Genomic DNA, 17,068 nt, shown 5'->3' with positions numbered 1-17,068 from the left:
GTAGCAATGACACTAATTTCTGTCCCCTGACACTCTCACATTTCTAGCATTCTGCTAATATCTTCCACAGATGCAAAATGCTTATTAAGTACAGTCATCAATTTTTTTGTCCCCATTCCTACCTTTCCAGTGTAGTTTTCCAGCAGTCTGATATCCTTGGCTCTTTTTAACTCTTTATATATCTGAAAGAGAACTTTTTGTTTCCTGTTTGATATAATTAGCTACAGTACCTACCTTTATATTTAATCTTTTCTCTCTTTATACTTCAGTCTCTATCCAGTGTTTTGTTTTAAAAATTATACAATTCCGAGAGAACAACAGTAGTAATCCTCGCTGAAATTTAAACTCCCAAATTTTTCCCCAACAAAATTGTTTTTTCATAGAAATCTTTTTCAAATGCAATTTTCAAATTCCAAGAAATCTACAGACCTTTTGCTTACGTGCTAAGTTCTCTAATGTACCAATGTAGATGATCAAACATGGCACCTTATTGGACTTTTATGAAATTGATCTCTTTGAAATTTCTTTAGTAAAGAGCAAATTTTCTCATTGCCAGCCCTCACTTAAACATGAAACCACGACTTCTGCTTCAAAAATGTTTACTGATATAGTTATACCATATTGCACACTGCTGGTTACAATGCTACACACAGAAAAAAAGCAGAAAAATTAGTGGGTGGTTCTACATATTGCAAATATTGAACAGGAAATTGCATCAACAGGGTAAAAATTGGCTTATTTTTAACCTTACTCAATAAATGAAAACTCAAAATGTTCTTCAGCTCACAGGACAAGAAATGTATTAAGTGTGAAAGGGATGTTATTGCATTTGCTCAACATTAAATGCTGTGCCTGGCATTTAATTCCATTGACAGCAAAGCAATTTAATATCAGAGTTGCATATAACAGCCTGCTGATCCACCACTGACTGCTCTCTGCCATCTTTCTATCCTGCAATGTTCAGCAAAAAGAAGTAAAATGCAGAAATAATATGAAGGTATAGTTTAATTTGAGTCTCCAAAATTATTTTTGCCCTGTACAAGATACAGGCTTACTCTAAACCATATATGCTTTCATCTTTGTTTTAAAACAGCCTGGTTAATTCTATTATGCTGGACAGGTGAGTGGTTGGACTCCCTTGAGCTCCGCTGATTTGCTGAAGTCCACTTCAAGTGTCTGACTTGGCTTTGTGAGCTTCAGGTTACGTATGCAGCCTTTGAAAGGAGTATTAATGGTCAGTGCTAACTGTTTCATGTCCTCTGAAATGAATAAGAGAAATATGAGTTATTACAGTAAAAAGGAAGCATAATTACTGAAAATAAAGGGAATAGTGAATTTAGCAGTTACTTTGATGAGAAAATGCAAGTCACCCTTCAGCTGACCAATAAGCAAAGTGGTGATGACATGAACTTATATTACCCAGAATAGCTATTTGAGGAATATAGCACAATCACACTATTAAGGTTATTATATGTGTCTGTGTGAAGTTTAAACAGATCTGGACTGATGGCTCCTATTACTGAGCACAGGTCAATGAGTTCTGGACCTTAGGTGGTGGTTACTGATTATAACTGAGCTGAGAGTCCGGATGCACTTCGTACCTGGCCCCTCTGCTTTATGCCAGACTTGGCTGACATATCAAGCATTTGAAATGGGTTGCCAATCGGAATGGCAAAATAAGTGAAACTAAATGGTTGTTCTTTTTCTGAACATTGAATTATCTAACTTTTGGACACTTCTCCCCGCCCCCTCTCCCTTTTCCCATTCCTCATTCTGGTTCCTTCCCAAACATAATTTTCTCCCCACTTGCCCATTACCTCCCTCTGGTGCTCCTCCTCCTTCCCTTTCTTCCATGAATCACTGTCCTCTCCTATCAGATTATCTTTTCTTCAGTCATCTACTTCTTCCTCCTATCATATCCCAGCTTCATACTTCATTCCCCCTCTCCCAGCCACCCATCTTTCTTTTCACCTGGCTTCACCTATTACCTGCCAGTTTGTATTCCTTACCCGCATTTTCTTATTCCGGTTACTGCCTCCTTACTTTCCAGTTCTGATGGAAGTCATTGGCACAAAATATTGACTGTTTATTGCCCTCCATAAATGCTTCCTGACTGCTGAGTTCCTCCAGCATTTTGTGTGTGCTCAAGATTTCCAACATCTGCAAGATCTTGTGTTTACTGCATGTTTTGTATATATCTATACTTTAATTACACAAGATAAATGTTTTTATTTAAACCATATTAATTTAAACATATTTCAGTTGTTTCTGTCTCAGATACTCAGATACTTAACAATACAGAATGAGTTGAAAAGTTCTTTGACAGCATATGCTGCTGTAAGACCCAACGGTGCGATTGTAGGTCTACAGCTGAAGACTCTGAGGTTGCTTATGAAACTCTTCTCTCTTTGGGATTGGTTTCAATAGAGAAGCCTCAAGAACATTTGGAGCAGCATGGCTGCATAAATTAAGTGTAAATTAAGCATAAATTCAAGTGGCTGGCTTGAGGTGTACCTCAGTCTTGTGCCTGACTTGGGCCAATAATTATTAATCTAAAGCTTCAGATCACAGTCAATCTGCTGCAAACTGCCATATCATGGGAGATGAGGGTCAGTGTGGGGAGGGAGCTGCAGTTCTCAGAGGAGGTGCCAACCACAGTTCGACCAGACATCATGCTGTGGTCCACTGAGGACAAGAAAATCATCCTGGTGGATCTCACAGTACCAAGGGAGGAAGGATGTGAGGAGGCCCATGAGAGGAAGGTCCTGAAGTACCAGACCTTAGTCCAAGAGTGCAAGGACAGAGGACGGCAGATGTGGCTATTCCCTCCCCATGGAGATCGGCCGTAGAGGGTTCCCAGCAAGCTCAGGATGGAGGTTGCTGTCTGTGCTGGGCATTGATAAAAACAGCAAGAACCAAGCAGCTCACAGAATGGGGGTGGAAGAAAAAAGAGCTTCTTTCTGGAAATGGAGCAGGCAAGGGGAGCTGAGCTGGAAGTCAGGAGCAGGTGGGCAGTGACTTGGCCACCATTGCTAACCTGCCAACTGGACAGTGTAGTGGTTAAGGGTCAAAACACTCTATGAAGGTTGGGCGCCATCTTACGACATCTGCTCCTGGCCAAAGGCCACGGTTACCTCATCAGGTAACTGAAGAGCACACTCCGGTGTATGATGCAAGCGAGTGTAAGCTGGTGATTTCATCAATTAAATAAACTATTTCTACAGTCCGAAACGTTGACCATCTATTCATTCTATAGATGCTGCCTGACCTGCTGAGCTCCTCCAGCACTTTGCGTGTATTGAAAACTATTTATTTCTTGTAAAAATTCAACCCTTTTCATAAGTCATATTTACTTAGCATGGACGAACTATGAAGCCAAACACTGGGAAATGTAATTGATTCTCAACTGCCCCTGAAATGCTTCAGTAAATCAGCCAGCTGCATCAAAGCTATGCTGCAGGACTGTAATTTTCCCACACAAATGGCAAAATTTCAAGAAATCGGCACCCCCAGAAGAGCAGTTGGTCATGAAACTTCACAAAGAAAATAATTTGAAACAAATGTGTGCATACCTGGATAACCTCCAATAAAGACTGGATCATTGGTGTCGGTTGCAGTGGAGGTTACAACTGGGCTACTGCCTTCCACTCTCTTTCCATCAACTGTCAGTTCCAAACGGTGTTTAATCTTTTTGACTATTACACTGTGCCACCGTCCATGACACAACTCAGTGAATTGCAAAGGCTCATAGACAGCCGTAAATACTCCAGCTCCATTATCATTGTGAACCAAAATCTAACATTAAAATGTGAAAGGAGAACTAGTATTAGGCAAAGCATTGCTGAGATCCGGCTGAAATAATCAATGTTATATTATATATATTGCATCATTAAAGATATCCTGTTTTGCACTTTAATAGATTCTTAATTGCATCCAGACAGCCATTCTCATGCACAATTACGGACCATTCAAGAGAAGCCTGCTCATTGACCTTCAAAGTTCCATTTAAGAGCAGTTCGGTTACAAAGTTCTTTTCTTAGCTACCAAAATTCTCCATGACCTTAAAGCTGCCTGTGGTTTAGACCTTAAGACATAGAAGCAGAATTAGACCATTCAGCCCATCGAGTCTTCTCCACCATCCCAACATGGCTGATGCTGGATCCCACTCAACACTTGGAGATATTTACCCCACCCCCCCCCCCCCTCCAATTCTGCTCTCTTGCACTTCTCCAACTTTACTTTTCTTACAGTTGGCTGTGCCTTCAGCTGTCAAGATTATAAATTCTTTAAATAGCTCATAAACCTTATTGCTTTGTAATCAATGGTTGCTGTCCCTTGTCTTGGTGCCAAAATCTGTTTTGAGATCATTTCAGGGGAGATTTGCAATTTTGCACTAAAAACATAATACAAATGCAAGTTGCAGCCGTTTTTCAGATCAATTTGTTTCAGCTTCTAATTATAACTTACTTTTCCACCGACTAGTTCAATGCCCAGTCCATCTACTCTCTGACTGCTGATTCCCAATAAGACGGCATTCCTCTGTGTAGTGCGAAAATCAAACTCGATCTGTAGATTTATTCCAACCCTATAACGTGGAACTGAATTGGCACAAAGAAACAAACTGTAATTGTTAGAAGCTTTGCGCACTTTAAGTTAGAATGGAATAATCAATCAAATTGATCTCTTTTTTTGGCTGCTATTCCAGCCATTACTCTAATGTAAAAGGTTTTCAAGCAAAGCAGTGTGCACACACATCACTCAATCCCTTCTATATGCTGGCATTTACTTAGAGGCACATGAAGGCAAAATAACAAATTCAACCCACTATATGGGAAATCGCTGGAGCAGAAAATAAACAGTTGAAGTTTCAGACCACGACCCTTCATCCTGATAAAGATTTGTGTGCGTTGCTTAAGATTTCCAGCATCTGCAGCATTTCCTGTGTTTATCACGTAATATCATCGGGTTTTGTACCTCAGAAGATCAGGGTTGCATTAAAAAGAGATCAGAAAATAGAGCAAAATATTGACAGGAGTTTTAAAGAAACTAAATTTCATCACAGATAACACACACAAAATGCTAGTTGACGTTTCGGGCCCGTTCTTCTCCCTATAGATGCTGCCTGGCCTGCTGTGTTCCACCAGCACCTTGTGTGTGTTGTTTGCATTTCCAGCATCTGCAGATTTTCTCGTGTTCTCATCACAGATCATATTTGGAACTGACCGTTAATAAAAACACTAGGTTTTAGAGATCTAGAAATCTTTTATGTAAACTGACAATGGTTAGGTACTTCTAATCAAACAATTAGTGCATTCCTCATGTTTTAAAATATTCTCAATTAGGTAACAACCACCATTTCAGTGCTGTGCAATCTGCTTCTGTTAGGCTTGGGAACACTGGCATATTTCAGAAGTGACCTGCTGATTAAATTTTGCTCTTCCTGTCAATTCAAAGAAATGCACTACGATAAGTACAAATCAGAAAGTGGAATACGGCTGACATTGGGAGTTAGATTTGCTATTTAAAAAGCACATCAGGAGAAATTATACTGGTGAACAGAAACTCTGCAATTCTACCATGCGAGTTACAATGGATCAGTAGAGTTTAGTTGTCAAATGATGGTTGGTTACATTGTGAGTAGAGAAAGTAGAAGAAATATCAATTTGGTATTTTTTACCTGGTTTGGCATATCCTGTTCCATCAAAGTAAGTTCCTTTCTGACTGTTGAGAAAACAGGCACCAACATCCAGGCTGGAGGCTGGATTATCCAGATCAAGGGCATTGTCATTCAGTTTAAAGTTACGGATGCAAGCATTGATACTGTAGACTACCTGTGTTGACAAAATTAATAAACAGACCTTCAAATACAAATGTACATTGAGATGACTAGGATTCTGATAAGTCTTCATTGCTAATTTTGGTTTTAAAAGATGGTCAAAATGGCACAGCCAAGTCTTAGTAAAGTTAGGTTTTTTTTCACCCCGATCTCAGTTTTACTTACTTTTCCCAAGAATTAACAGTTTGGTTATGGTTTCAAAATAAGCCACGGCTTTACTTCCTCGTTAATCACAGGTTGCAGCCAGTTTCAGTGTGATAGAGGCCTACTACAAGATACTTCAAAGCACTAATCCATTTCTAGCACTAAAATCCTCTGAATGTAGAAATAACTATTATTACAGAATTAAGGTTCTGCTCCCCACTTCAGATTTGCATAAGGCAAAATTCCCATTAAATATAAATGTGCAAATATTGTGAAAAATCCATAGATTATTGAGGCACCACAGATGATTTGAATTGTAGATAGACTAGGTTCAAAACTAAACTTCTCCAAACTTACAAAACACACTAAGTGTTTAATTATGTTGGGAAGAGATTTTCATTATTGTTCAAACACATTCAGGTTGGGAATTATTTCTGAAGAAGTGTCTGGAAAGATGCAGGGGCTGCAGTAAATGCAGAAGGTGCTCTAAAAATGCTTGCCCCACAAAATAATTCAGACATGAATATAGCTGAAAATGTAGCAGTACTGATGGAGAGAAAGTCAGGAGTTAAAGAAATGATTATTAGTGTATACTGCAGAGTCAATCGAGAGTTTGCTTCCTTTCAGTGGATGAAGGAAACTTACTCTTGGCCAAGGGAAGCACAAACCAAAAGATTGCTGAGAATACGAAGATATTCTGAAAAATGAGGGCTACAAATAAATCCTAAATGGATATATGTATATTGTATATGGGAAATACAATTTTATATACTGTATAATAGTGATAATACGATAAGTTTTGAGAGTTATCACCAAAAACAGAAGAAGGTTAAGATATCAAGGACAACAAATACATTAGAGCAACTTTACCTGTATAAAGCACAAAAAAAATCACATTTTTGACTGGTTATGAATGGACCTACTGAGTGAAACAGAAAAGAAATTGAAATGTATTAAAACTAAACTTGACCTGGGTCATACTGGAGGGCCTTGAATACCCTAACTAGAGGAGCATCGGAGCCTGGAGAAAACCTAGAAGATACCAGGGATCACAACTATGGTTGTGAAGTATGACTTGAGGTATTAATACTATTTTTATTGCATCAAAGGAGTTGAAAATGAGATTCATTTGACATTTCAATCATATGAATGGTAAAGACTACTCCCTTATCGTTGGTGTTGGTGATGGATGGAAAATCAATTTAATACTGTTATGGAGGAGAGAAGCTGTCTTGCAAATCAGGTGGGTTGAAGTAGGAACTGATGAGTATTTTAAGAAAAAATTTAAGCTTCACATCTTACACGGCCAATTCTTCGTGTAGTGTAGTTCTTAGGCAACCCTCCAATGTAAATCATGCCCACAACATCCAGGATATCTGCATTTTTAGGGCTGACAGTAGTTGCCACACTGAGGCCAGTTGTCACTGTTACTTTCTTTTTAACTCGCTCAATTCTTATCTGCAAAAAATATATATTATATTTTTTTAAAACATATATTAAAATAATTTCTATTCCACTTCATGAAAAATTATACAGTATGCTTTTTAAAAAAAGACTAAACTTTACAATTTTTTACTATGTCTTCCATATCCACAAAACTATCCAAAATATATTTACCTTATTTCTTTTCAGTTCATTTGATCATGGTAGTACTATCTTATAGCAGTGTTATTTTAATATGCATCATAATGACACTTTGCCTCATTTCTTCGCTACCCATCTGAACAGAAATGGAGCTCCTCAGGCCCTAATGCACTTTCTCTTCCACCCCCATGATGTGTTGCCACCTGCACCCCCCCCCACCAACCTCAAAGATCAGCGCTTCCCAAATCTGCAACCCCTTTCACATTCATCCTTTACTTACACAAAGACCAGTCACTCTTAACCCCTATATTCACGACACTGGATCCCAGTTAAACAATGCCTCTATTTTAAAACTATCGTGCATATCTTCGATCAGATGACATTCAAAGACTCTCATGACAAGACCGTCAGTTATGCTGCATGGACCTTATCATCTGGGCGGAAAAGGACCCCGGCTGATGCGATGCAGCAAGCCACAGCAGTGCTTAGGCTTAGAGCAAGTCCAATAGGGCAAGGGTGGCTTTGGTCTGGCAGCTAGTGGACCCACTTGGCACAATTCCAGAGGAAGTACTGTGACAACAAGAGTCAGACAGAAATGCAAAGGCTGTCTCCCTGGCTTAGCAGGGGCAATGGATGTGGAGGGAAAGCACTGCGAGGAAGAAAATCAGCTGGAAGGGCATATGGGAGATGGAAGCAAACAGACTTAGCTTTCTCATCAGAGCTACGTATGATATGCTTCCTTCACAAAAAACCAATGGTTCGGTGAGCTCCCAACTTTGCCCTGTGCCCGATTCCAGCAACCCTCAAGCATATCCTGGCAAGCTGCAAAACCAGCCTCACACAAGGCAGATGCACGTGGCATCACAACCAGGTCTTGAAGAGTATGACAGTGGCAATCAAGACCAAGAGGGTAGCAACCAACTCCTTGCCCAAAAGAATGGCTTATGCTCTGACACGAGCAGCATTTGTCCAGGAGGGAAGAAGCAGACCAAATAATCTCCCACCTAAGCCAGAAACAGGACAGATGAACATGGCCTGTGATTGGAAAATGCTGGTGGATGGCAATAAACAACTCACCTTCCCACTGGAAATTGCTACCACCGACCTTAGGCCAGACTTGATTCTCTGGTCCATTTCATAACAGATTATCTACATCTCGAAACTCACAGTCTCGTGGGAGGATTCCGTGGCTGAAGCATATGAGTGCAAGAGGCTTCACTACCAGGGGTGATTGATAAGTTCGTGGCCTAAGCTAGAAGGAGTCAACTTTAGAAAACCTAGCACATTTATTTTTGAACGTAGTCCCCTCCTACATTTACACACTTAGCCCAGAGGTTGTAGAGCATACAGATCTTGGACCTCCAGGAAGTGCCCACAGCCAGGGTGATTGATAAGTTTGTGGCTTAAGGCAGACAGAGATGAGTTATACAGCTCTTGTTAAATGCACATGCACTTCAACTCTTTGAGTGATTATGCAGAAAGTTTGAAGTTAAATACTCATCAGTTAATAACTCATCAGGGGTGTTAAGTTCATGGCCTAAGGTAGAAAGAGATGAGTTATCAACTTCAAACTTTCTACATAATCACTCAAAGACTTGAAATGCTTGCATGTCACGAGAGTTGTATAACTCATCTCTTTCTACCTTAGGCATGTAAGACACATTCTCCACCATGAAGACCGACACAAAATAGTAATTCAAAGCCTCTGCCATTTCATCCAATACCCAATATCAATTCCCCCTTCTCATCCTCCAAATTGATATTAGATATTGATGAAATGGCAGAGGCTTTGAAAGACCCTGGTCCTGATGGAATGCATCCCAGAGTATTCAAAGAAACGGCAGAAGTTATAGTAGAGCCTTTGGTGATAATTTACCAAAATTCTCTGGACTTTGTGCAGGTCCCTGGAGATTGGGAGATGGCAAATGTCATGCCACTGTTCAAAAAAGGATCTAGGCAAAATGCAGGTATCTTTAGGCTGTTTAGTTTAACATCTGTAGTTGGGAAAATGCTTGAAGCTATCAATTAAAGAAATAGCGAGGTATCTGGATGGAAATGGATCCATTAAGACAGACACAGCATGGATTCAGCAGGTCCTGTTTGACAAAGTTACTGGAGTTCTTTGAGGATATAAAGAACACAGATGGATTTTATTTATTTGGATTTCTAGAAGGCATTCAATAAGGTGCTGCATAAAAGACCTATCTGTAAGATAAGGTTGCATAGAGTTGTGGGTGATGTATTAGCATGGTTAGAAGATTGGTTAACCAAAGGAAAGCAGAGAGTTGGGATACATGGGTGCTACTCTGATTGGCAATCAGTGGTGAGCGGTGTGTCGCAGGGGTTGGTGCTGTTCACAATATACATTAGTGATCTGGAAAAGGGGACCGAGTATCTAAGTTTGTTGATAATATTGAACTGAGTGGAAAAGCAAATTGTGCAGAAGATACGGGGAGTCTGCAGAGAGATATAGATAGGTTAAGTGAGTGGGCAAAGGTCTGGCAGATGGAGTACAATGTTGGTAAATGCGAGGTCATCCACTTTGGAAGGAAAAACAGAAGATGAGATTATTACTTAAGTGGTAAAAAGTTGCAGAATTCTGGGATTGCTTGTGCACGAATCACAAAAGGTTGGCTGGCAGGTGCAGCAGGCTATCAAGAAGGCAAATGGAATGTTGGCCATTGCTAGAGGGGCTGAATTTAAGAGCAGGGAGGTTAGGCTGCAACTGTACAGGGTACTGCTGAGGCCACACCTGGAATACTGCGTGCAGTTCTGGTCTCCTTACTTTGGAGGTGGTGCAGAGGAAGTTCACCAGGTTTATTCCAAAGATGATGGGTGTTAGACTGAGGAGAGATTGAGTCGCCTGGGACTGTACTCGCTGGGATTCAGAAGAATGAGAGGAGATCTCAGAGAAGCATATAAAATTTTGAAAGGGATAGATAAGATAGAGGCAGGAAAGTTGCTCCACTGGTAGGTGAGACTAGAAATAGCCTCAAGATTCAGGGGAGTAGATTTAGGATGGAGATGAGGAGGAACTGCTTTTCCCAGAGAGTGGTGAATCTGTGGAATTCTCTGCCCAATGAAGCAGTGGAAGCAACCTCAGTAAATATAAAGCCAAGGTTGGATAGATTTTTGCATTGTAGGGGAATTACGGGTTATAGGGGAAAGGCAGGTAGGTGGAGATGAGTCCATGGCCAGATCAGCCATGATCTTACAGATAGATAGACAGACATACTTTATTGATCCTGAGCCACACCAGCCAAGAATAGTGAAGAAATATAGCAATATAAAACCATAAATAATAATAAGTTAATCATGCCAAGTGGAAATAAGTCCAGGACCAATCCAGGCTCAGGGTGTCTGACACTCCGAGGGAGGAGTTGTAAAGTTTGATGGCCACAGGCAGGAATGACTTCCTATGACACTCAGTGTTACATCTCGATGGATTGAGTCTCTGGCTGAATGTACTCCTATGCCTAACCAGTACATTATGGAGTGGATGGGAGACATTGTCCAAGATGGCATGCAACTTGGACTGCATCCTCTTTTCAGACAGCACCGTCAGAGAGTCCACAGAGAGCAAGCTTGATGGGCCAGATCGTCTATTCCTGCTCCTATTTCTTATGATTTTTGGTGTATAAGGCATGGATGTGCAGGGCATTATTTCAGCAAATAGCTTGCAATACCCATTTTTGGTTCACAACTGGATTCCCAACTTGTGAACTGTTTAAGTTACAAGCAGTTCACAGGAAGCAAATACTTTTGTGACCAGTGGGGGCATGTATAAAGAGCAAAAGTCCAGAATGCTGAGTATTTACAGTTTTATAACAGATTTAAAACATTTATAATGTTTTGAAAACATTCATACATGGAACACAATGTTGTGCCAACATTTGAACCTACTCCAAGATCAATCTAACCCTTCCCTCCCACATATGTAGCTCTCCATTTGTTTTTCATCCATGAGTGTATCTGAGTCTCTTAAATGTCCTTAATATATCAGATGCCACTACCACACCTAGCAATGCACTTACCACTTTCAGGGTAAAATAAAAAAAATTACCTCTAACATCCCTGCCTTATTTTCCCCCAATCACCTTAAACGTATGCCCTCTTGTATTACCATTGCCACCCTGGAATGGTGCTGACTGTCCACTCTACCTATGCATGCCTCTTTACATCTTATATACCTCTATCAAGTCTGCTCTCATCCTCCTTTTTTCCCAAAGAGAAAGGCCTTACAACCTTTCCTCATAAGACGTGCTATCTAATCCAGGCAGCATCTTGATACATCTCCTCTGTGCTAGCTCTAACATCCTTCCTATAAAGAGGTGACCAAATCTGAACATGAGAGTCCAATTTTATTTTTGAGATTTTATGGTGTTTCTTCAATTGCACAATTCAGAAGATCAGTTTCCTGGATTTAGTTTTAGGTGGCAAATTAGGAATGGATTTTAATTGCTTTAATTACCTTATGCCATTCACCATCATTTATTTTCTTTTGAATAATAGCACTGGCGTTTCCACTTCCAAGGTCATAGCTGAAATGTGGCATTCCATCTTTTATCTGAATAGTTGCAAAGTCTGCGTGGTTAATTCTGGCCATATAAAATACAAGACCAGATTCAGCCTCTGTTCGTATTTCAAACTCTATTGTGAGCCTGCAAACAAATCGGAATCATTAATCAAACACTCAGTGTCTTGCAATGAGTGTAGAATTAAATCCTACACGAGCTTATTTTCTGGTTTTGTATTATCACACAGCTACAGGTAATTGTTAATAGCAATTCTATTGAAATAAGATCCTACAGTTGAATCTCCTTAAACAGTTAGCCATCATATTTAACAGTTTTAGATTTAATTAACAACATACAAATATATGCAGCCACTGCAAATTACAGGATTATTCTTTTAAATACCTTAAGCAGTAAAGAAAATCTATGAGGAAAATTGCAAACTCTTAACAGGATCTATCAGATCTACCTTCCTTTTGTCAGGAAGAAAATGTAGTTTTTGTATACTGAAAGAATTACAACCTTACTAGGTTTGCTTTCAGGACTCCTGCTCAATGTGCTTTGCCACTGAAAAACAAGAAACAAATTCTACACAAATGTCAAAATATCATCTGAGGGGCATTTCCTCTAATGTGACAATTAGTGGGCCAAAAATTGCCATGAAATGCCTGCACTTTGACACTGAATTGCTGATGTTTTGTTTTCCCCATGGAAGTCCACATATTGAAAATGGGAATCTTGAATTTGCTGGGCATTCTTCCTCCAGGTTTTGTCTGGTGTCTTCTGACACTGGATTCACTGAATATATGAATTCACAGAATCCAGTGGTGGAGAAGGCTTTTGCTGCATTTTTCTAACTCTTAACCTGGGGAAGATGCCCAATGTCAAACTAGATAAGAATGGCAAGACCATTCAGTTCAATACTGTCGACAACTGGGAGGGAGGCTAGGTGTGAAGTATTTTCCAGTTTTTGAATTGAACTTAGTTGCATGGCTTTACTTGTTTAAAAGTGTCAGGTGTTTTAAGATTTTAATTCATTTTAACTCATTATTTTAAAATTATTTAAAATAATTTTTAATAGTCCCTGGCATCTTCCCCCTTCCTTTCCAATCCTGTCACCTGTTTATGTCATCTGCTTGTCACCTGAAATATCACCTATTTATTCATTTCCAGCTGCCTGACCTGCTAAATTCCTCCAGCATTTTGTGTGTGTGTGTGTGTGTGTGTGTGTGTGTGTGTGTTGTTAGCACTTTCTGTTACTTGTTTTTACATTTCTGAAATGATATTGAATAACGTGAATCTCAAAGGCTTTAACAAATTTGACAGCCAGCTAAGCCTTAGGACATGGAATAAAATATTCAGTTATTTATGGGGTTGATCTTATTTTGGTAACATTGCATTGCTTAAGGCCATGGCATGATATAAAGCTTACCAATTGAGGATCAGTAAGTTGGCTCCAGCACATTCAGGGAATCTTATCTCACACATACAAGATAGGTTGCTGGTAATAAATTTTGGTCATCATGATAGAATGACATTTATAAAAAGTACATTTCAACCAAATAATGTAAAATATAGATTTTATGTGAACATACATTTATTTATCGAAATGTAGCAAGGAATATGCCCTTCTGGCCTCTCAGCAATCCCTGATTTCATCCTATTCTAATAACAGAATAACTTACCATGACCAATTAACCTACTAACTGACACATTTTAGAAATTTGGGAGGAAAATGGAGTACTGAGAGGAAACCCACGCAGTCACGAGGAGAACATACAGGCAGCGGTGGGAATTGAACCCCGGTCACCTGTATTGCAAAGCATTGTAGCACAATGCTACTATGCTGCAATTTAGAAGGATGGGGGGGATCTCATTGAAACCTTTCGTATGTTGAAAGGTCTAGACAGGGTAGACATGGAAAGGATGTTTCCCATGGTGGGAGAGTCCAGAACAAGAAGGCACAGCCTCAGGATAGAGGGGCATCCATTCAAAACAGAGATGCGGAAAAATTTCTTTAGCCAAAAGGTGGTGAATTTGTGGAATTTGTGCAGCTATGGAGGCGGGGTCATTGGGTGTATTTAAGGCAGAGATCAATAGGTTCTTGATTGGACATGGCATCAAAGGTTACGGGGAGAAGGCTAGGAAAAGGGGTTGAGGAGGAGAAAAAAAAAAGGATCAGCCACGATTGAATTGCGGAGCAGACTCAATGGGCCAAATGGCCTAATTCTGCTCCTTTGTCTTATGGTCTACTGTACCATCCTATAATATTTTTTTTAATCAATTATGTCAAAATAGAAGCTAATGGAAAATTAAGACCAATATTTTAGGCATTATGAACAAGAATTGGAAATTGAAGAATTTCATGTTGCTCAGGTCCTCATCTGCATTTAAGTCTTCAGACAAATGATAACTCTTCTGCACTCTGTCTTTGCATCAATCACATCCCAGCAGCCAAGTGTGCTAATGAGTTACATAATAATATATGAGATGAGGGCAAAGCTTCCAGTCATCATTTACCCCTGGAGAGATAAACATCAATTATGTGGTTGTGAAATAGAACATTGTGTCACAAGTAATTACGTAATCTTAAATTTCAAAAGTTACCTAGATTTGACTTTGGTATCATCAAATTCGATGGCAACGTGACTGTTTTTGGATAAGCCAAAGTACTTGGCTTTTGTCAACACATTAGGAGAAAGGTCAGCAGCACAGGATGTCTTTGGAAATCAAATCAGACAAGAGAGACAGTTCATCATTTACATATTATTACCAAGGTGGTACAGTTGAGTATAGAAATTTGACCAGTCAATGCCACAAATTAACTCAGTGGATGAAACAAATATAAACACTATAACCCTTCAAGCAACAGGGAAACCACAATTACCCAACTTTAATTATATACTGATGCTTTTATTTGTCAGAGAGAACTTGCAAGAAGCATCACCATACTGGAAGGCTTCCTTTAATTCCATTCCTCTCCCCGTTTTGAGTAAAGAAGGCTAAATGAGGTTAATATCATAATTTGATTAGAATTAGTTCCAGTCTAATGTTAAAGGTGGTCCCGATATAATGTTAAAGGCGAGCCCAGGTTTGGAGGCTATCTGGAAAGAGTGCGGGTTAAGGCTGAGTGAGAATGGTTAACTGAAACTTAGGAGGAGTTTCAAGGCAGATGGGATGTAACTAGTTGAAAGGTAAATGTGTAAATAACAGGTGAGGGGATGAGCTTATTTTGCTTTAAATAATCTGATGATTTTTATTTTTTTAATAAATTTTTCTTATTGAATTTTCAAATAGGTTACAGAAGGAAAAAAAATTATTAACCCTTCCCCCCTCCTCCCTACCATATCCCTGTAGAAAGAGAAAAAAAGAGAGAAGAAAAAAGAAAGAAAGAATGCCTGGATATCGGAAGATCTCCACATGCTCCATGGAGTTCATAATAGCTTTAGTAAATATATTTATTTCTTTCCCCAGATAACCAATAATTTTATCTTTGGAGCACCTATATATTTAATCATATCTTTTATAAATAAGGGTGCCAAATTTTCAGAAATATTTCATATTTATCTCTTAAATTACAAGTAATTTTTTCAAGTGGAATGCAGCTAAATATTTCATTCTTCCAACGATCTATACTTAAGTATGAATCCGATTTCCAAGTAACTGCAATAGCCTTTTTGGCTACTGCCAATGTAATTTTTATGAATTCTTTCTGATATTTATTCTGATATTTATTTATTTTAAAAAATCTGATGTTATGATCTAGAATGAACTTTCTAAAAAAAGTTGTCAAAGCAGGATCAATAACTTTAGAAGGATCAGGATAAATAAAGTCAGGAAAACAGGATTAAATGATTAAATACCTTTGAAGCCTGGCATTGGCACTGTCAACAATATCTTTTTAGAACCGGATCAATTTTTTAAAAATCAATTTTCTGCTTTATACTCTGAGTATAACTAACAAAAGGCTATTTTTCATTCCTTCAGAACACCTTCTTGGTTCGATTAAATAAACACCAATTCTTTGCAACGCACAGAAGATGATGGAGGAAAGCAGGTCAGACAGCACCTGTGAAAATGAATAAACTGTTGAAGACCGGACCCTACATCATGCTTGCCCACAGAAGGCAAAAAGTGACTGTAGACAGGTCATATTCTACATGGAGGCCGGAGACCAGTGGTGTGCCTCGAGGATCTGTTCTGGGACCCCTACTGTTCGTGATCTTTATAAATGACCTGGATGAGGAAGTGGAGGGGTGGGTTTGTAAATTTGCTGATGACACAAAGGTTGGAGGTGTTGTGGATAATGCGGAGAGCTGTCAGAGGTTACAATGGGACATTGATAGGCTGCAAAACTGGGCTAAGAAGCGGCAGATGAAATTCAAACCAGATAAGTGCGAAATGGTTCATTTTGGTAGGTCAAATATGATGGCAGAATATAGTATTAATGGTAAGACTCTTGGCAGTGCAGAGGGATCTTGTGGTGCGAGACCATAGGACACTCAAAGCTGCTGCACAGGTTGACTCTGTGGTTAAGAGGGCATACAGTTTATTGGCCTTCATCAATCGTGGGAGTGTTTAAGAGCTAAGAGGTAATGTTGCAGCTATATAGGACACTGGTCAGACCCCACGGAGTACTGTGCTCTATTCAGGTCGCCTCACTACAGGAAGGATGTGGAAACCATAGGAAGTGTACAAAGGAGATTTAGAAGGATGTTGCCTGGACTGGGGAGCAGTCTTATGCGATGTTGGATGTTGCCTGGACTGCCTTATGCGAATAGGTTAAGTGAATTTGGCCTTTTCTCCTTGGAGCGACAGAGGATGAGAGGTGACTTGATAGAGGTGTATAAGGTAAGTCAGAGTAGTCAGAGGCTTTTCCCCAGAGCTGAAATTGCTAACACGAGAGGGCACAGTTTTAAGGTGCTTGGGAGTAGGTAAAGAGGAGATGTCAGGGGTAAGTTTTTTTTTTACTTAGAGAGTGGTGAGTGCA

The 17,068-nt window shown here is 39.5% G+C and overlaps 1 protein-coding gene across 2 annotated transcripts in view; it reads right to left on the bottom strand.

Moving 5' to 3' along the window:
• Window positions 1–987: 987 nt before the first annotated feature.
• lama2 (laminin, alpha 2) overlaps window positions 988–17,068 on the bottom strand; it is a 364,685-nt gene continuing 348,604 nt past the window's right edge. Inside the window, exons 57-63 of one of the 2 annotated variants that reach the window (XM_059981533.1) lie at window positions 14,686–14,798; window positions 12,036–12,225; window positions 7,283–7,438; window positions 5,678–5,831; window positions 4,468–4,598; window positions 3,573–3,795; window positions 988–1,259 (exon numbers count right to left, since the gene is read on the bottom strand). In XM_059981533.1, the coding sequence (XP_059837516.1) occupies window positions 1,108–1,259; window positions 3,573–3,795; window positions 4,468–4,598; window positions 5,678–5,831; window positions 7,283–7,438; window positions 12,036–12,225; window positions 14,686–14,798 (1,119 nt within the window). In that variant the 3' untranslated portion in view covers window positions 988–1,107. Of the gene's footprint in view, window positions 1,260–1,288; window positions 2,161–3,572; window positions 3,796–4,467; window positions 4,599–5,677; window positions 5,832–7,282; window positions 7,439–12,035; window positions 12,226–14,685; window positions 14,799–17,068 lie in introns of those variants that run through there. The other variant, XM_059981534.1, reaches the window with a different exon arrangement.

This window comes from Hypanus sabinus, chromosome 10 (genome assembly GCF_030144855.1).
Source record: "Hypanus sabinus isolate sHypSab1 chromosome 10, sHypSab1.hap1, whole genome shotgun sequence".
Lineage (NCBI taxonomy): Eukaryota > Metazoa > Chordata > Chondrichthyes > Myliobatiformes > Dasyatidae > Hypanus > Hypanus sabinus.
The sequence above is the reverse complement of the archived record's forward strand: the minus strand, read 5'-3'. Positions and strand labels throughout refer to the sequence as shown.